Genomic DNA, 20,682 nt, shown 5'->3' on the forward strand with positions numbered 1-20,682 from the left:
AAAAAGTATATACATATACAAAAGATGCTGGGTACATTATGATGCATACGAGAATACATGCCATGAATCATCATACATCAGATAGCAAAAAAGGAGCATGAAGACCATATAATGCTGAGGATAACAATATAAAGAAGCAGGTAACAGGTAATAAAAATAAAATGCACATACCCCTGTACTGTACTGAAGGTTTTTTTGTGTGTGAGCAAAAGGATTCCTGTGAGAATAAGAGGTGAGGTCAGGCTAATTGATGTATACCATCATACAGTGCCAATATATGTGAATATGGACCATTGATCTTGCCACAATTGATTCAGTAAAGTGCTTGAGGCCACTTATCTAAAATATAGAGAGACCATGGCGCAATAAGAATTGAGTCCCTCACTATTAAACAGGTGCCCAGGGGAAATTATAAACAGTGTCTTACCGATCCGTAGTGCACAGAATGTGCCAGAGCAGTAAACGCGGCATCCGCCGCTTGTTCCAGGTGCTAGACCCAGCGTGGCCGGCAGTGTTTATATATAGGAGGAGAAATATGGCGGAAGGGCGGAAGAAGCCCAGGCGTGCGTCTCACCGCCGCCATGTTGCGTTCCACCAGCCCTGGGGGATTGTGGGAGGAGGTGTGTGGTCAGCGTCATGTGACTGGACGGTATGACGCCGCAATGGGCGTGACTGTGCCTGTCTCTGGAAGTGCTGACTTACTCAGTGATGGTAATTGAGAAACAGGCGGTGCCATATTCAGGAGGAGTGACGTCTTGTGCTCAATTGATAGAAACCATATTCATTGTTGTGAATTCTGCAATAAAGAGTATAGCATTAATATCATGTGTATTATACATCCAAAAGGCCTGGGGAAGCAAAGGAGTAATCAATACATCATAAAAGATTGAATGTCGTAATCCTTATTTAGCCCCTTGGGTGCCAGGGTATTAAGTTTGTGTATCCAGTATGCCTCTCTCTTTTTGAGGAAGTGGATACGGTTGCCTCCCCTGCGGGGAAGGTGGACCTGTTCTTTGATTTGAAACTTTAATTGAGCAATGGTATGCTCTGCATTAATAAAATGAAAGGGGATGGGAAGCAACAAATTTTTACACCTAATGGTGGATTTGTGCTTCGAAATTCGATCACGTATTGGTTGTGTGGTCTCCCCTACGTAAAGTAATCCACAGGGACATTTAATCAGGTATATTACGAAAGACGTATTACAGGTGTAGTATCCCTTAATGTTGTATTTCTTCCCTGTATAGGGGTGGCAGAAAGAAGTGCCCTTTTGGACGTTATTGCACTGTACACACTAAGCAGGGGAAGGTTCCATATTTAGGATTCATAAGGAAACGTTGTGGTATAGATGGACGGGAAGGACCTACATCTGCCCTGACCAACTGATCTCTGATGTTCCGTGGTCGTCTGAAGCAGGGAAGGAATGGTTCTTTAAATTTGTCAATGTCAGGGTGTGCAACCTGTAGAATCTGCCAATGTCGACGTATAGTAGTGTGTAGTTGTGGAGAAAAGGGATACGTTTTTTAATTTTTGGTTTTGGGGAAGTAGCTAAGCTGGATGCGTGCAATGTATGAGGGGGATACCCCATTTCTGTAAATTTATTACGCATTTATTCCATAAGTTTGTCCCTAGTCTCAATATCTGAGACTATTCTTTCCACTTTCTTCATTTGGGATTTAGGTATGGAGTTTTTCATCCTAGTAGGATGAAAGCTCCCGTAATGTAACAGGCTATTACGGTCCATTGGTTTCGTGTAGATGTCCGTAGTCAAATGTCCTCCATCATCTTTAATAACAAGGGTATCTAGAAAGTTGATTTCTTTTCTATTGGATGTCATTGTGAAGTCTAATCCTGGCCAGGAGGATGTCAGGAAAGAGAATAATAATAATAATAAATTTTTATTTTTATAGCGCCGACATATTCCGCAGCACTTTACATTTCAGAGGGGATTTATACAGACAATAGACATTACAGCATAACAATAATCACATACAGTAGATTATAACAAATACCAAGAGGAGTGAGGGCCCTGCTCGCAAGCTTACAGTCTATGAGGAAAGAGGTAGACACGAAAGGTGGGTGGTAACAGTTGCCCTGATTGTATGGACCAGCCATAATGTTAAGTGTGTAACAGTACAGACACAGAGGGCTAATGGATGCATAAAGCATGTGGGAACATGATGCTGGGAACCTGGTTATGGTAAAATTTTTGGCTCTGCCACACAGGGATAGGTTAGGTTAATGTGTTGAGGCGATAGGCCAGTCTGAATAAATGCGTTTTCAGGACACGCTTAAAATTGTGGGGACTGGGGACTAATCGTATTGACCTGGGAAGTGCATTCCAAAGAATTGGCGCGGCACGTGTAAAGTCTTGGAGACGGGAGTGGGAGGTTCTGACTATTGAGGATACTAACCTCAGGTCATCAGCAGAACGGAGGGCGCGGGTAGGGTGGTATACTGAAACAAGGGAGGAGATGTAGGGTGGTGCTGAGCCATGGAGGGCTTTGTGGGTGAGGGTAATAAGTTTATACTGAATTCTGGAGTGGATGGGTAGCCAGTGTAATGACTGGCACAAGGTAGAGGCATCGGTGTAACGATTGGTGAGGAATATGATCCTGGCTGCAGCATTCAAGACAGATTGGAGAGGGGAGAGTTTTGTAAGAGGGAGACCGATTAGAAGAGAGTTACAATAGTCGAGACGAGAATGAATAAGAGAAACAGTAAGAGTTTTTGCAGAGTCAAAAGTAAGAAAAGGTCGAATTCTAGAAATGTTTTTGAGGTGCAGATGACAAGAGCGAGCCAGTGATCGAATGTGGGGGGCAAAGGAAAGCTCGGAATCAAGTATGACCCCAAGACAGCGGGCATGTTGCTGGGGAGTAATAGTGGAACCACAGACGGAAATGGCAATGTCGGGTGTAGGTACATTAGTAGCGGGAGGAAACACAAGGAGTTCAGTCTTTGATAGGTTCAGTTTCAGATATAGTGAGGACATGATATTAGACACAGAGTTTAGACAATCGCCAGTGTTTTCTAGAAAGGCTGGCGTGATGTCAGGAGAAGAAGCGTATAATTGGGTGTCATCAGCATAGAGATGGTACTGGAAACCAAATCTACTGATTGTTTGACCAATAGGGGCAGTGTACAAGGAGAAGAGGAGGGGGCCTAGAACCGATCCTTGAGGAACCCCAACAGTAAGAGGAAGGTGAGAGGAGGAGGAACCGGCAAAAGAAACAGTAAAGGAGCGGTCGGAGAGATAGGAGGAGAACCAGGAGAGAACGGTGTCCTTGAGGCCAATGGAACGGAGCATAGTGAGGAGGAGCTGATGATCCACAGTGTCGAATGCTGCAGAGAGATCCAAGAGAATTAGCATGGAGTAATGACCATTTGATTTAGCTGTTAGCAGATCATTAGAGACTTTAGTGAGGGCAGTTTCAGTGGAGTGTAAAGAGCGGAAACCGGATTGGAGAGGGTCGAGAACAGAGTTTTCTGAGAGATAGCGGATAAGACGGGAGTGGACCAGGCGTTCCAGGAGTTTAGAGATGAAGGGAAGATTAGAGACAGGTCTATAGTTAGCGGCACAATTTTGGTCGAGGGATGGTTTTTTAAGTAGTGGATGTATGATGGCATGCTTAAATGAGGAGGGAAAAATACCAGAAGAGAGAGAGAGGTTAAATATTTTAGTTAGGTGAGGGGTGACAGCAGGGGAAAGGGACTGGAGGAGATGTGACGGAAATGGGTCACTGGTGCAAGTAGTTGGGCGAGAAGATGCAAGGAGCCTGCTTACTTCTTCTTCTGTGACTGGTTCAAAATCAGAGAGTGAGTTAGATGCAGTGGGGGAGGGAGGACAGTGCATGGTATGAGGGGATTTGGAGATAATTTCCTGTCGGATCTGGTCAATTTTTTCTTTGAAGTAATTGGCCAGATTGTCAGCTCGGAGCTCAGTGGTTGGGGCCTGTACTCTTGGATTGAGTAGAGAATGAAAAGTGTCAAAGAGACGTTTCGGGTTATTGGACAGTGAGATGATGAGGGTGTTGAAATAGGTTTGTTTGGAGAGGTGAAGGGCAGTGTTGTATGTTCTAAGCATAAACTTAAAATGGATGAAATCTTCGTGTAGATTGGATTTTCTCCACAGACGTTCGGCGCACCTGGAGCACCGCTGCAGGAAACGTGTTTGCACCGTGTGCCAGGGTTGTCGCCGTCTGCGTTGTGGTGTTCTATTTATAGGGGGTGCAAATTCATCCAGGGCAGTTTGAAGTGTTTCATTGTAATGCTTCAAAGCAGAATCAGGACATGAGAGGGAGGAGATAGGGGCCAATGAAGACTGCAAGTTCTTCAGAAGTTTCTGGGTGTTAATGGCCTGTGTGTTTCTATAAGTCTGGACAGTGGGGGTGACCTGAGCAGCCTGGCAGTTCTTTATAGAGAATGAAAGAAGATTGTGGTCAGAGAGCGGGAGAGGGGAGTTTGCAAAATCATCCACTGCACAAAGCCGAGAGAAGACCAAGTCGAGGGAGTTTCCGTCTTCATGCGTTGGAGAATTAGTAAGCTGCGAAAGGCCAAATGAGGAGGTTAGAGATAAAAGGTGAGTAGCAGATGGGGAGAGGGGAAGAGCAATGGGGATGTTGAAATCTCCCATGATGAGGGTAAGGATGTCACAGGAGAGAAAATGTGGAAGCCAAGTGGCAAAATGATCCAGGAACTGATGGGAGGGGCCGGGAGGACGATATACCACCGCCACTCGCATGGAGAAGGGGGTGTAGAGTCTGACGGCATGGACCTCAAAAGAAGGGAAGACAAGTGAGGGTAGTTGAGGGATAACCTGAAAGGTACATTTTGGTGATAGGAGCAGACCAACGCCTCCACCAGCTCTATTGTCTGATCTTGGGGTATGAGAGAAGTGTAGCCCCCCGTATGAAAGAGCAGCAGCAGCGGTAGTATCTGACTGCTGGATCCAGGTTTCAGTAAGAGCCAGAAGGTTAAGAGAATTAGAAAGGAAGAAGTCATGAATGAAGGAGAGTTTGTTACACACTGAGCGAGAATTCCAAAGTGCACAATTAAGAGAGACAGATGGCATGCAGGGAATATTAATAAGATTAGAGGGGTTTCTGAGTGTAGCAGTGGGGGGGTTTGACTTTCTATAACATGGGGGACCAGGGTTGGGAGCAATGTCTCCTGCAACTAGGAGAAGGAGGATAGAAAGAGTGAGCAGATGGTTAAGTGATTTGTGAGAGCGTCTCTGGTGTTGAATGGTGGAGAGAAGAATGTATCCAGGGTTTCGGGGGACCCCCCCAGATGCAGAATATCCAATAGAAAAGAAATCAACTTTCTAGATACCCTTGTTATTAAAGATGATGGAGGACATTTGACTACGGACATCTACACGAAACCAACGGACCGTAATAGCCTGTTACATTAATGGAGCTTTCATCCTACTAGGATGAAAAACTCCATACCTAAATCCCAAATGAAGAGAGTGGAAAGAATAGTCTCAGATATTGAGACTAGGGAAAAACGTATGGAAGAAATGCGTAATAAATTTACAGGAAGGTAATTTACAGCTCCTTTAACCCCTTCCCGACCTGTGACACAGCGTATGCGTCATGAAAGTCGGTGCCAATCCGACCTATGACGCATACCCTGTGTCATGAATTCAAAGCCCCCCTGCGGGTCGGGTGACCGGGGTCAATGAAAGGTCACCTGACCCGCAGATACAGGGGGCTTTGTAATTCACCACAGGGGGCATGGCTTCGCCCCCACATGGCTACGATCGCTCTGATTGGCTGTTAAGTTCCCTGGGGGGGTCTAGTTTCCAAAATGGGGTCACTTGTGGGGGGTTTCTACTGTTTAGGCACACAGGGGCTCAGCAAATGTAACATGACGCCCGCAGACCATTCCATCAAAGTCAGCATTTCAAAATGTCACTACTTCCCTTCCGAGCCCCGATGTGTGCCCAAACAGTGGTCCCCCACATATGGGGTACCAGCGTACTCAGGACAAACTGGAAAACAACTTTTGGGGTCCAATTTATCCTGGTACCCTTGTGAAAATAAAAAATTGCCGACTAAAAAATTTTTTTTTAGGAAAAAAAAAGATTTTTTATTTTCACTGCTCTGCATTATAAACTTCTGTGAATCACCTGGGGGTTCAAAGTGCTCACTATGCATCTAGATAAGTTAGGGGGTCTAGTTTCCAAAATGGGGTCATTTAAGGGGGAGCTCCAAAGTTTAGGCACACAGGGGATCTCCAAACACGACATGGTGTCCGATAACGATTGGAGCTAATTTTCCATTCAAAAAGTCAAATGGCGCTCCTTCCCTTCCGGGCCCTGCCGTGCACCCAAACAGTGGTTTATGACCACATATGAGGTATTGTGTGCTCAGGAGAAATTGACCAACAAATTTTAGGATCCATTTTATCCTGTTGCCCATGTGAAAATGAAAAAACTGAGGCTAAAAGATAATTTTTGTGAAAAAAAAGTACTTTTTTTACTTTTTTTTTTTTTACGGATCAATTTGAGAAGCACCTGGCGGTTCAAAGTGATCACTATGCATCTAGATAAGTTCCTTGGGGGGTCTAGTTTCCAAAAAGGGGTCACTTGTGGGGGAGCTCCAGTGTTTAGGCACACAGCGACTCTCCAAACACGACATGGCAAGCGCTAAATATTCCAGCATATTTTCCATTCAAAAAGTCAAATGGCGCTCCTTCCCTTCCGGGCCCTGCCGTTAACCCAAACAGTGGTTTATGACCACATATGAGGTATTGGTGTGCTCAGGAGAAATTGACCAACAAATTTTAGGATTCATTTTATCCTGTTGCCCATGTGAAAATGAAAAAACTGAGGCTAAAAGATAATTTTTGTGAAAAAAAAGTACTTTTTTTTTTTACGGATCAATTTGAGAAGCACCTGGGGGTTCAAAGTGATCACTATGCATCTAGATAAGTTCCTTGGGGGGTCTAGTTTCCAAAATGGGGTCACTTGTGGGGGAGCTCCAGTGTTTAGGCACACAGCGACTCTCCAAACACGACATGGCAAGCGCTAAATATTCCAGCATATTTTCCATTCAAAAAGTCAAATGGCGCTCCTTCCCTTCCGGGCCCTGCCGTTAACCCAAACAGTGGTTTATGACCACATATGAGGTATTGGTGTGCTCAGGGGAAATTGCCCAACACGTTTTAGGATCCGTTTTATCCTGTTGCCCATGTGAAAATGAAAAAATTGATGCTGAAAGGAAATTTGTGTTGGAAAAATTAAAATGTCCATTTTTTCCTTCCACATTGCCTTAGCTGCTGTGAAACACCTGAAGGGTTAATAATCTTCTTGAATGTGGTTTTGAGTAGCTTGAGGGGTGCAGTGTTTAGAATGGTGTCACTTTTCGGTATTTTCTGCCATATAGACCCCTCAAAGTGACTTCAAATGTGAGGTGGTCCCTAAAAAAAATGGTTTTGTAAATTTTGTTGTAAAAATGAGAAATCACTGGTCAACTTTTAACCCTTATAACTTCCTAACAAAAAAATATTTTGCTTCCAAAATTGTGCTGATGTAAAGTAGACATGTGGGAAATGTTATTTACTAACTATTTTGTGTCACATAACTCTCTAGTTTAACAGAATAAAAATTCAAAATTTGAAAATTGTGAAATTTTCGCCAAATTTCAGATTTTTTCACAAATAAACGCAAAAATTATCGACCTAAATTTACCACTAACATGAAGCCCAATATGTCACGAAAAAACAATCTCAGAATTGCTAGGATGCGTTGAAGCGTTCCAGAGTTATTACCTCATAAAGGGACACTGGTCAGAATTGCAAAAAATGGCCAGGTCATTAAGGTCAAAATAGGCTGGGTCATGAAGGGATTAATTCAGGCTAAGCTGTGGCAATGTTCACACCAGTAATGTTACTCCAGTCAGTGACTGGAGTAAGATTTCTCGTGTGGTGTACAGATTCACAAGCCACTTATCAGACATTTTGTAATTCATTAAGAGGCGTGCACCTCTTAATGAATCAGGAGAGTCTGACTCCTACACGCCCACACATTAAAGTTGACGAGAAAAATTGCTGGTCTTGATGGATTGGAGCCTCTATGTCCATATACACATTAGATGAAAGTCAGCCAAAGAGAGAAGGCTCTCTTGTGTATTAAAACACCTGGCGAGATAACTGTCGACCACGAAAGCAAATGACAGCTAGCTAAGGCCTCTTTCACACTTCAGTTTTTTGCATCAGTCAAAATCCGCCAAAAGGACGGATGCTGGATCCGTTTGAGAACTGATGACAACGGATGCCAACCATCTGTTTTTTTTGACGGATCCGCAAAATGAAGTAGTTTAAAGGAATCGCAGCCTGGAAAAGGAGAGAGAGAGAGAGAGAGAGACTACACACTGGCTCCATACCTGGAAAGGCTACGCCACCCCAAAGACAGGCAGACCCTGAGTATATACAGATTAAGCGCCCACAACCTAGAGGTGGAAACAGGGCGGCACCGACAGACATACAAGCCACGAGAGAACAGACTGTGCCAGCACTGCCAGCAGGGGGCTCTGGAAGATGAGGTGCATTTCCTGCTGCACTGCAACAAATACTCAGCAGTGAGGGACTCCCACTTCCAGAAACTTACCACCCATACCCCAGACTTCCCATCCATGGACGAGGAGAGGAAACTCTGCATCCTGCTGGGGGAAGAAAAATCAATGGTGGAGGTCGCCGCCCAATATGTCACCACATGTCATAAGATGAGAGGAACTAAAGACCTCCAAATGGACAATCACTCCCCATCCCCACTACCCTAATCCACTCCCCTGCCACACTTCTTTTCTTGCTTTGGCAACACTAATTGTATTTTGGTCCTGCCAATAAAGCCTATTTGAATTTGAGAGAGAGAGAGAGATTTTTTTGTTGTCCGCCACCCAGAAAGAATTTCGGGTTCCATCAGTGTCTGGAGGATCCGCCAGAGAAAAACACGTTACAAGCTCCGTTTTGAAATGTTTGAGGATGGTGACGGACAGCGACTTTTGGCGGATCCTCAAAAAAACCGGATGCAACGGACGGCAATCCGTCACAATCCGCCATTAATGCAAGTCAATGGGGAAAAAAACGGATCCTCAAAAAAAATTGAGGCTCCGTTTTTTTTTTCAAAACCTGGCGGATTGTGACTGATTGTAAAAAACTGAAGTGTGAAAGAGGCCTAATCTGTATTAAGGGCATTAAAGTCCATCAAGTTCAACATCTTGAACCCATATAACATCAATATTTGGATAGTGTAGGGATTACTTATAATCACCGTTCATTCATCACTACAGTAAATTAACATTCATTATATAGTTTGCTAACTTTCACGTTTACACCCTGTGAACTTTGTAATGCCATGCTTGTAACAATGGCCGCCCAGTTAGGCCTAAAAAGCAGCGGGATTATTGTGCACATTTATTGGAACTGAAAAGAAAAATGATTAAAATACTGACTAAATCTCATTACATAAAAACACAAAAATAGGGTGGAGTGTTTTCAGAGAATATCTGCTCCTCTTTCAACATGTTTTTTTCTATAGATCTTGGCAGTCAGTCGCTATAACTAGCTGCTCTTGCATGTTTGGCAATGAACTCCAGCTCTGTGATACAGTATGTGCGGAATCCAACAGGAAATGAGAGTGCAGTCCAGCGAAATCTCTCTCTCTATTCTCTAAACACTACAAAGGAAGTGTCTTTTATCACAACCAAACAATACAACCTGCAATTTATGCTCTATCTGGAATCACAGGGGAATTTCGGTGCTATCTCAGGCTCGGACTGGCCCATAGGGGAACAGGGGAATCTCCCGGTGGGCCCTTGTGCAGATATGGACCCCAACCCCACTGTATAGGTAGTACTTGGCATAATACACTTGATTTACTCTGTACAGAAAAAAGCAGCATCTCATCACTCATTAAAAAAACTACCCAGTTTACTATTATATAGAAGCATAGGTAAATTTATGAACGAGGGTAGCGTAATATTTGCATGCAATTGAAAAGTGGGCCCCCCAAAGTCAGTGTTACTGGAGGCCCCTTGACACCCAGTCCAACACTGTGCTATCTGGTTGTGAAACAATTTAATGGAGAGATCTGAAATATTCTGAATTGTGGGACAGTGCACATTTCTAAGGGACTGGAGTTATGACATTTCTGTACTCTTAGTATCAAATCCTATTTTTTTATTTAATATCGGGGTATAAAAATAAGTCTCCATACGCCATTTTGGCGCTCGTCAAGTAGAAACTTTTCCCCTTAAATCCCTTGTCAGAGGCTAAATGTTTAAAAAATGGATCCAGCAGAGATCAGTCAATTAAAGCTGGACTAAAAAGTTGTGTCTGCACAACTATTTTGCCAACGGATTGGTGCTGGATCCATTCTAACTGATCACTACTAAACTTGTATACATAGCCTATGGGGGCACCAGCAAATGATTGTTGGGGAGATTTCGATCAGGCATGTCTGATTTTAGACTGCCGATTACACTGTTCTCCAGGAGGTAAGCCGCCGGAGAGATGTTTCTTTCTCGTAGTTATTACAGGAGCAATCGGCTGAGTGAGTGATCCTGTGTATGGGAGAGACCGCCGAGATGGCTGCCGGCCAAACAATCAACTGAAGCATCATTTGACCAAAAGCCCTCTATGGTCGGCTTAAGGCATTCAAGAATGTATATCACAATACTGAAAATTAGTTAAGCTGCTAAAGTGTTACAAAAACAAAAAATAAAAAGTGTATGTATTTGATGGGGAGTGGGGACTACTCGTCAGCCTGTGAATGTCTTTGTTCCACAAGTAGAAAGCTGCAGCTGTACATGCAATTACGAATTGGTGTGTTTCAATTTGAAAGTCCCTGGTGGTTTAAATGGAAAGTGTTTTTTTTTAATTTCGAGTTCCCTGGGGTTTTCAATTGTCACTGTACTGTTTTTAGTTTGTTAATAATGCCACAGTGGGATATTCTAGAATAGGATTTTTCTACAGTAGTTGTTGTGCACACTTCTACGGCAACTGTGTTTATTCAGGGCAAACCTACTATAGTTGGTATAGATCTAGGGGAAAATTCATGAAAATGGGAGCTAGGGTATTATTAAAATGTAATAATATTTCTGTCCAAAACATGGTTATATATGGCTGTGAGAATATCTCTTTCCATTCCTGTGCAGTAGACAATGGGATTGTATAATCTGTCCAGTGTATAATGGAAGGCTGAGCTTCACACATGACTTGCGCTTCCTAATTCTTTGTGTTAGAACATTGGTTATATAAGGATGTCTATTGAATTTCTCTTTTCTATCTATCTCTTTCAGTGAATACATGTGGAGGACGTTTAAATGCCAAAGTTGCTGGTTACATCACCTCACCAGGTTATCCGAATGACTATCCTTCTCATCAGAACTGTTTATGGGTGGTCAGCGCACCAGAGCCTAACCAGAAGATAGTGCTCAACTTCAATCCTCATTTTGAAATAGAAAAACATGATTGCAAGTAAGAATTCATTTTCCACTGTACAATATAATAATAATAATAATCTTTATTTATATAGCGCCAACGTATTCCGCAGCGCTTTACAGTTTACCAGTTTCAAACACGACAGTCATAAGTAACAACGTTAACAATACAATAATTAAAGCACAATAAGACGATCCTGCTCGTGAGAGCTTACAATCTACAATGAGGTGGGGGAGATACAAAGTACATGTGTGTATTTAAAATCATGTATTTACAATGATGGTACAGACATCTTGAGGGGATAGATAGAGATAGTGAATGGGCTACACACACACTTACACATAAAATGACTTTGATTAGGGAATGTGATAGGCTGCTCTGAATAAATGTGTTATGAGGGAGTGCCTAAAACTGTGCAAGTTGTGGATGGATCTAATTTCTTGGGTAGAACATTCCAGAGGATTGGCGCAGTGCTGGAGAAGTCTTGGAGTTGGGAGTGGGAGGTTTAGATTAGTGCAGAGGTTAGTCGAAAGTCATTGGAAGAGTGCAGCGATCAGCTAGGCCGATAGACAGAAATGAGGAAGGAGATGTGAGGGGGTTCCACACTGTGGAGAGCTTTGTGGGTGAGAATAAGTACTTTGAATTGGATCCTGTAATGAATGGGCAGCCAGTGTAACAACTGGCGAAGAGCGGACACTTCTGAGTACCGATTAGCCAGATGGACAACCCTGACTGCTGCATTAAGGATGGACTGGAGAGGGGAAAGTCGAGTAACGTGGAGGTCAATTAATAGAGCGTTGCAGTAGTCCAGGCGGGAGTGGATCAAGGCGACAGTGAGGGTTTTTGTTGTTTCCATGGTGAGAAAAAGGCGTATTCTAGAAATGTTCTTTAAGTGTAAGAGGCAAGAGCGGGCAAGAGATTGTATATGAGAGGTGAAGGAGAGATTGGTGTCAAACATAACACCCAGACAGCGCGCCTGCTGCCGGGGTGTTATTATGGTGCCACCCATGAGAGAGTAATGTCAGATTAAAGGGCCTGTCACACTAAGCAATATCGCTATAACATCACTGGTTTTTGTGACGTTATAGCGATATCGCTATGTCTGATACTTACGTCCGACCGCTCCCCCGCTGGTTATCGCTGATCGCGCGAGAACGTCCTGGACCGTTTCTCGTCGTCAGCTTCCTGCTGTGACGACGAGCGACACGTGGACGCAGGCGGGAGGACGTCAGGATCGCCTCGTCTGACAGGTAAGTAGCGACCTCCGACCCCTGCGATGTCGCTGGTGAGATCTGCCTGTGTGGCAGCTCACTAGCGACCACTTAGCGATGTACCAGCGATCCTGACCGCATCATATCGCTGGTTGGGATCGCTGGTGCATCGCTAAGTGTGACAGTACCTTTAGGGAGGATAGACGGTGGGAGCAGAAGAAGTTCAGTTTTGAAGATGTCGAGTTTCAGATAGAGGGCGGATATGATGTTGGAGACTGCGGACAGACAGTCACTGGCGTTCTGTAGTACAGCGGGGGTAAGGTGTGGGAGTGACGTATATAGTTGTGTGTTATCAGCATAAAGATGATACTGAAAGCCAAATCTGCTGATGGTCTGTCCAATTGGGGCCGTGTAGAGAGAGAACAGAAGGGGGCCAAGGACTGAGCCCTGAAGTACCCCAACAGTGAGAGGAAGAGGAGATGAAGTGGAGCCAGCGAACAAAACACTTAAGGAGCAGACAGGAAGATAGGAAGAAAACCAGGAGAGAGCAGTGTCCTTAATGCTTAGTGACTGGAGCCTAGAGAGTAGGAGACGGTGGTCAACAGTGTCGAAAGCTGCAGAAAGGTAAAGAAGAATGAGCAGAGAGTGGTCACTGTTACATTTTTCTGTCAGGAGATCATTGGTCACTTTGATGAGTGCAGTTTCTGTCGAATGTAGGGTGCGGAAGCCGGACTGTGAAGGGTCTAGGATGGAGTGATTGGAGAGGTAACGGGTAAGGCAGGAGTAGTCTAGGCGCTCCAAGAGTTTAGAGATGATTGGGAGATTGGAGACTGGTCTATAGTTGCTTGTGCAGGATGGGTCAAGAGCAGGTTTCTTTAATAATGGAGTAGTGATAAGAGTGTTTGAAGGAGGATGGGAAAATGCCCGAGGAGACGGAGAGATTAAAGATTGTACAATATAAGCATACCTGGAATATACCCACACATGTGTATCTGCATGCAAGGTAGTAATATAAGCATATGTGGTATACACACATGTGTGTGTATATATATGTGTATATATATATATATATATATATATATGCATGTATATTTGCTTGCAACGTAGTAAAAAAGCATACGTAGAATACACCCACATATGCATATCTGCATGATGAGTAGTAATATAAGCATACGCGGAATACACCCACACATGTGTATCTGCATGCAGGGTAGTAATATAAGCATACGTGGCATACAACCACACATGTATATCTGCATGTATATTTCCTTGCAACGTAGTAAAAAAACATACGTAGAATACACCCACTCATGTTTATCTGCATGCAGGTTAGTAGTATAAGCATATGTGGAATACACCACACATGTGTATTTGCATGCAGGGTAGTAATATAATCATACGTGGAATACACCACACATATGTGTTTGCTTGCAGGGTAGTAGTATAAGCATACATGGAATACACCACACATTTATATCTGCGTGCAGGGTAGTAATATCAGCATACGTGGAATACACCACACATGTGTATTTGTATGCAGAGTAGTTATAGAAGCATACATGGAATACACCACATGCATATTTGTATGCAGGGTAGTGTTATAAGCATATGTGGAATACACCACATGTATATTTGTATGCAGGGCTAGTGTTATAACCATACGTGGAATACACCACATGTATATTTGTATGCAGGGCTAGTGTTATAACCATACGTGGAATACATCAAACATGCATATTTGTATGCAGGGTAGTAGTATAAGCATACGTGGAATACACCTCATGTATATTTGTATGCAGGGTAGTTATATAAGCATATGTGGAATACATCACATGTATATTTGTATGCAGGGTAGTTATATAAGCATATGTGGACTAAACCTCATGTATATTTGTATGCAGGGTAGTTATATAAGCATATGTGGAATACATCACATGTATATTTGTATGCAGGGTAGTTATATAAGCATATGTGGACTAAACCTCATGTATATTTGTATGCAGGGTAGTTATATAAGCATATGTGGAATACATCACATGTATATTTGTATGCAGGGTAGTAGTATAAGCATATGTGGAATAAACCTCATGTATATTTGTATGCAGGGTAGTAGTATAAGCATATGTGGAATACACCTCATGTATATTTGTATGCAGGGTAGTTATATAAGCATATGTGGAATAAACCTCATGTATATTTGTATGCAGGGTAGTAGTATAAGCATATGTGGAATACACCTCATGTATATTTGTATGCAGGGTAGTTATATAAGCATATGTGGAATAAACCTCATGTATATTTGTATGCAGGGTAGTAGTATAAGCATATGTGGAATACACCTCATGTATATTTGTATGCAGGGTAGTTATATAAGCATATGTGGAATAAACCTCATGTATATTTGTATGCAGGGTAGTTATATAAGCATATGTGGAATAAACCTCATGTATATTTGTATGCAGGGTAGTTATATAAGCATATGTGGAATAAACCTCATGTATATATGTATGCAGGGCAGTAGTATAAGCATATGTGGACTAAACCTCATGTATATTTGTATGCAGGGTAGTAGTATAAGCATATGTGGAATACACCTCATGTATATTTGTATGCAGGGTAGTTATATAAGCATATGTGGAATAAACCTCATGTATATTTGTATGCAGGGTAGTAGTATAAGCATATGTGGAATAAACCTCATGTATATTTGTATGCAGGGTAGTTATATAAGCATATGTGGAATACATCACATGTATATTTGTATGCAGGGCAGTAGTATAAGCATATGTGGACTAAACCTCATGTATATTTGTATGCAGGGTAGTAGTATAAGCATATGTGGAATAAACCTCATGTATATTTGTATGCAGGGTAGTAGTATAAGCATATGTGGAATAAACCTCATGTATATTTGTATGCAGGGTAGTAGTATAAGCATATGTGGAATACACCTCATGTATATTTGTATGCAGGGTAGTTATATAAGCATATGTGGAATAAACCTCATGTATATTTGTATGCAGGGTAGTTATATAAGCATATGTGGAATAAACCTCATGTATATTTGTATGCAGGGTAGTAGTATAAGCATATGTGGAATACACCTCATGTATATTTGTATGCAGGGCAGTAGTATAAGCATATGTGGAATAAACCTCATGTATATTTGTATGCAGGGTAGTTATATAAGCATATGTGGAATACATCACATGTATATTTGTATGCAGGGTAGTTATATAAGCATATGTGGACTAAACCTCATGTATATTTGTATGCAGGGTAATTATATAAGCATATGTGGAATACATCACATGTATATTTGTATGCAAGGTGGTTATATAAGCATATGTGGACTAAACCTCATGTATATTTGTATGCAGGGTAGTAGTATAAGCATATGTGGAATAAACCTCATGTATATTTGTATGCAGGGTAGTAGTATAAGCATATGTGGAATAAACCTCATGTATATTTGTATGCAGGGTAGAATTATAAGCATATGTGGAATACACCACATGTTGTATATTTGTATGCAGAGTAGTGTTATAAGCATACGTGGAATACACCACATGTATATTTTCACACAGAGTAGTAAGTCTGCCAGTATGTTTCTAATATTTGGCATAGGCACCATGATGTCATTACTCTATAGATTAGACAAAAGCCTTGGATGACCCCCTGGGTGGAGGATTGTCAGGTCCCTGCACTATGCTATTGATTAGTATTGATCTCTCGTGCACACTGGAGAATTTCTGGCTCAGCATGAGAATGTTTCGATCCCACTACTCACAATACACTATTTAAAGCATGTGCATTTTTCCAATCCCCAATACACTGATGAAGTCATCACATAAGTCCGCCGCTTATAAAACTCGCAGATATAAGTTGCTTAACCCTTTCTTGCCACTTACAGGATAGCGTCTCTTTACACGCGCTCACTAGAAACAAAGGAGCATAGCGGTACGTTGAGCATGAGCATTGTGACATGAACAAGCCATGGAAGACGTCGTTTTTGGCAGGGAATGGGTAAACTTCGCTATCGTCTGAAAATGAGTTCTCATGTTACAGTACTGTAAGACTTTAATAATTGATGCCCTGACCCATATATGCCAGTTTGCATCTGTATGCTGAAATGCCAAGGCCCATGGTTAGTAAGTAGCAGCCGATTTATTCAGGAGTGGTGTGCGATACAGTCAAAAGCATGACATTGTGGTAGAATATTGATACTTTATGCTGGCGTACTGTACAATGATGGCATCACATGTATTGTATCTCTACACTTCTGTGATACGCATCTTCAGAAGGAAGTATAAGGTGGTGAGTATAAAAGGGTAATAAACAGCATATTTGTTTTACTGCTTAACTTAACTTCATCAGTAGCACCTGATTGTGAATTTAAAGGGGTTTTCCGGGCCTTTTACACATACCGATATCACTAGAGCGTCACCGATTTTATGACACAGTAGCGATATCGCTACATGTGACACTCACCTCCGACCGGCCCCCCCCGCTGGATATCGCTGATCGCGCGAGATCGTCCTGGTCCATTTCTCATCGTCGGCTTCCTGCTGGCGCCGATGAACGAGCCGTGGACGTGGGCGGAAGACGGTCATCATTGCTGCATCTGACAGGTGAGTAATGACCGCCGAGCATCGCTGTGTCACTGGTAAGATCTGCCTGTTTGGCTCACTAGCGACCATTTAGCGATGCACCAGCAATCCTGACCGGGTTATATCGTGGTCGGGATCGCTGGTGCATCGCTAAATGTAACGGGGCCAAGTCTGCAGTCGCTCAGTGTGACTGCAGACTGCAGAGCTGTGATTTCCATGTATCGCTAGTGCGAGTGGTCAGTGATGTGACCTCATATACGCAATCTGTATACTTGGAGTCATGTGATGTCTACCTTCTCTCTATGGATGAGAATTGAGAGTAGCTGAATGAGACTAGTCGGCACGTGACTTCAATTATGCAAACGCTCACTTACGCTTACTTGGGGCATACAGGGGAATCCTGACCATGGGAAATGTGCAGGTTGATTGCAGACTTCTTTCCTTAGACTGGAAAACCCCTTTAACAATAGGTAATTGGAATATTTCTCAACTTGTGAGAATTAGGGTATGGTAGAAACACGTAGTAGCTACTACGTGGCCAAATACCGTGCCAGCATGCAAATAGCACCGCTTCTAAACATATAGTTAATGGCAGTGCAGTTTTGTTGGTAAAACCTACAAAATTATGCATCCAATAACTATTTATTTTAATGCTGCTCCAATCTTTTTGAGAACACCTGGATGTCAGAGTGATTTGCAGTCATTGGCGCCCTAAATGTGTAGTGGTAACCCTTTGGCTGCCATATTATCCCCAAATGGCTTTATTAACTTTTTGTGGCCCTAAATATAAATAATACATTAAAAACAGTGTAAAATGCAGCTAAGGTGTTTAGTAGATGTACAGTTGTGGCCAAAAGTATTGACACCCCTGAAATTCTGTCAGATAATACTCAGTTTCTTCCTGAAAATGATTGCAAACACAAATTCTTTGGTATTATTATCTTCATTTAATTTGTCTTAAATGAAAAAACACAAAAAGAATTGTCCTAAAGCCAAATTGGATATAATTCCACACCAAACATAAAAAAGAGGGTGGACAAAAGTATTGGCACTGTTCGAAAAATCATGTGATGCTTCTCTAATTTGTGTAATTAACAGCACCTGTAACTTACCTGTGGCACCTAACAGGTGTTGGCAATAACTAAATCACACTTGCAGCCAGTTGACATGGATTAAAGTTGACTCAACCTCTGTCCTGTGTCCTTGTGTGTACCACATTGAGCATGGAGAAAAGAAAGAAGACCAAAGAACTGTCTGAGGACTTGAGAAACCAAATTGTGAGGAAGCATGAGCAATCTCAAGGCTACAAGTCCATCTCCAAAGACCTGAATGTTCCTGTGTCTACCGTGCGCAGTGTCATCAAGAAGTTTAAAGCCCATGGCACTGTGGCTAACCTCCCTAGATGTGGACGGAAAAGAAAAATTGACAAGAGATTTCATCGCAAGATTGTATGGATGTTGGATAAAGAACCTCGACTAACATTCAAACAAGTTCAAGCTGCCCTGCAGTCCGAGGTTACAACAGTGTCAACCCGTACTATCCGCCGTGTCTGAATGAAAAGGGACTGTATGGTAGGAGACCAAGGAAGACCCCACTTCTTACCCCGAGACATAATAAAGCCAGGCTGGAGTTTGCCAAAACTTACCTGAAAAAGCCTAAAACATTTTGGAAGAATGTTCTCTGGTCAGATGAGACAAAAGTAGAGCTTTTTTGGGCAAAGGCATCAACATAGAGTTTACAGGAGAAAAAAAGAGGCATTCAAAGAAAAAAAAAACACAGTCCCTACAGTCAAACATGGTGGAGGTTCCCTGATGTTTTGGGGTTGCTTTGCTGCCTCTGGCACTGGACTGCTTGACCGTGTGCATGGCATTATGAAGTCTGAAGACTACCAACAAATTTTGCAGCATAATGTAGGGCCCAGTGTGAGAAATCTGGGTCTCCCTCAGAGGTCATGGGTCTTCCAGCAGGACAATGACCCAAAACACACTATAAAAAAGCACTAGAAAATGGTTTGAGAGAAAGCACTGGAGACTTCTAAGGTGGCCAGCAATGAGTCCAGACCTGAATCCCATAGAACATGGATTAAAGTTGACAACCTCTGTCCTGTGTCCTTGTGTGTACCACATTGAGCATGGAGAAAAGAAAGAAGACCAAAGAACTGTCTGAGGACTTGAGAAACCAAATTGTGAGGAAGCATGAGCAATCTCAAGGCTACAAGTCCATCTCCAAAGACCTGAATGTTCCTGTGTCTATTGTGCGCAGTGTCATCAAGAAGTTTAAAGCCCATGGCACTGTGGTTAACCTCCCTAGATGTGGACGGAAAAGAAAAATTGACAAGAGATTTCAACGCAAGATTGTGCGGATGGATAAAGAACCTCGACTAACATCTAAACAAGTTCAAGCTGCCCTGCAGTCCGAGGGTACAACAGTGTCAACCCGTACTATCCGTCGGCATCTGAATGAAAAGGGACTGTATGGTAGGAGACCCAGGAAGACCCCACTTCTTACCCCGAGACATAAAAAAGCCAGGCTGGAGTTTGCCAAAACTTACCTGAAAAAGCCTAAAATGTTTTGGAAGAATGTTCTCTGGTCAGATGAGACAAAAGTAGAGCTTTTTGGGCAAAGGCATCAACATAGAGTTTACAGGAGAAAAAAAGAGGCATTCAAAGAAAAGAACACAGTCCTTACAGTCAAACATGGCGGAGGTTCCCTGATGTTTTGGGGTTGCTTTGCTGCCTCTGGCACTGGACTGCTTGACCGTGTGCATGGCATTATAAAGTCAGAAGACTACCAACAAATTTTGCTGCATAATGTAGGGCCCAGTGTGAGAAATCTGGGTCTCTCTCAGAGGTCATGGGTCTTCCAGCAGGACAATGACCCAAAACACACTTCAAAAAGCACTAGAAAATGGTTTGAGAGAAAGCACTGGAGACTTCTAAGGTGGCCAGCAATGAGTCCAGACCTGAATCCCATAGAACACCTGTGGAGAGATCTAAAAATGGCAGTTTGGAGAAGGCACCCTTCAAATATCAGGGACTTGGAGCAGTTTGCCAAAGAAGAATGGTCTAAAATTTCAGCAGAGCATTGTAAGAAACTCATTGATGGTTACCGGAAGCGGTTGGTCACAGTTATTTTGGCTAAAGGTTGTGCAACCAAGTATTAGGCTGAGGGTGCCAATACTTTTTTCTGGCCCATTTTTGGAGTTTTGTGTGAAATGATCAATGTTTTGCTTTTTGCTTCATTTTCTTTTGCGTTTTTCATTTAAGACAAATTAAATGAAGATAATAATACCAAAGAATTTGTGATTGCAATCATTTTCAGGAAGAAACTGAGTATTATCTGACAGAATTGCAGGGGTGTCAATACTTTTGGCCACAACTGTATGATCCATATCATTTTTACATGTGAGGTGC

The 20,682-nt window shown here is 42.5% G+C and overlaps 1 protein-coding gene and 1 long non-coding RNA gene across 3 annotated transcripts in view; one reads left to right on the forward strand and one right to left on the reverse strand.

Moving 5' to 3' along the window:
• The window catches only part of NRP2 (neuropilin 2), a 192,326-nt gene that overhangs the window by 45,038 nt on the left and 126,606 nt on the right, over positions 1-20,682 (forward strand). For both annotated transcript variants that reach the window (XM_073541876.1, XM_073541877.1), the window contains exon 2: positions 11,307-11,484. In XM_073541876.1, coding sequence (XP_073397977.1) covers positions 11,307-11,484 — 178 coding nt within the window. The remainder of the gene's footprint in view (positions 1-11,306; positions 11,485-20,682) is intronic.
• Positions 1-20,682, reverse strand: part of LOC141046986 (uncharacterized) — a 57,505-nt gene that overhangs the window by 105 nt on the left and 36,718 nt on the right. Inside the window, exons 3-5 of the long non-coding RNA XR_012219710.1 lie at positions 703-796; positions 428-600; positions 172-217 (exon numbers count right to left, since the gene is read on the reverse strand). This is a non-coding gene — a long non-coding RNA (uncharacterized lncRNA). The remainder of the gene's footprint in view (positions 1-171; positions 218-427; positions 601-702; positions 797-20,682) is intronic.

The sequence above is a fragment of the Dendrobates tinctorius genome, unplaced genomic scaffold (assembly GCF_039654945.1).
Source record: "Dendrobates tinctorius isolate UK_male_01 unplaced genomic scaffold, ASM3965494v1 ptg000125l, whole genome shotgun sequence".
In the NCBI taxonomy this organism is placed as follows: Eukaryota; Metazoa; Chordata; class Amphibia; order Anura; family Dendrobatidae; genus Dendrobates; species Dendrobates tinctorius.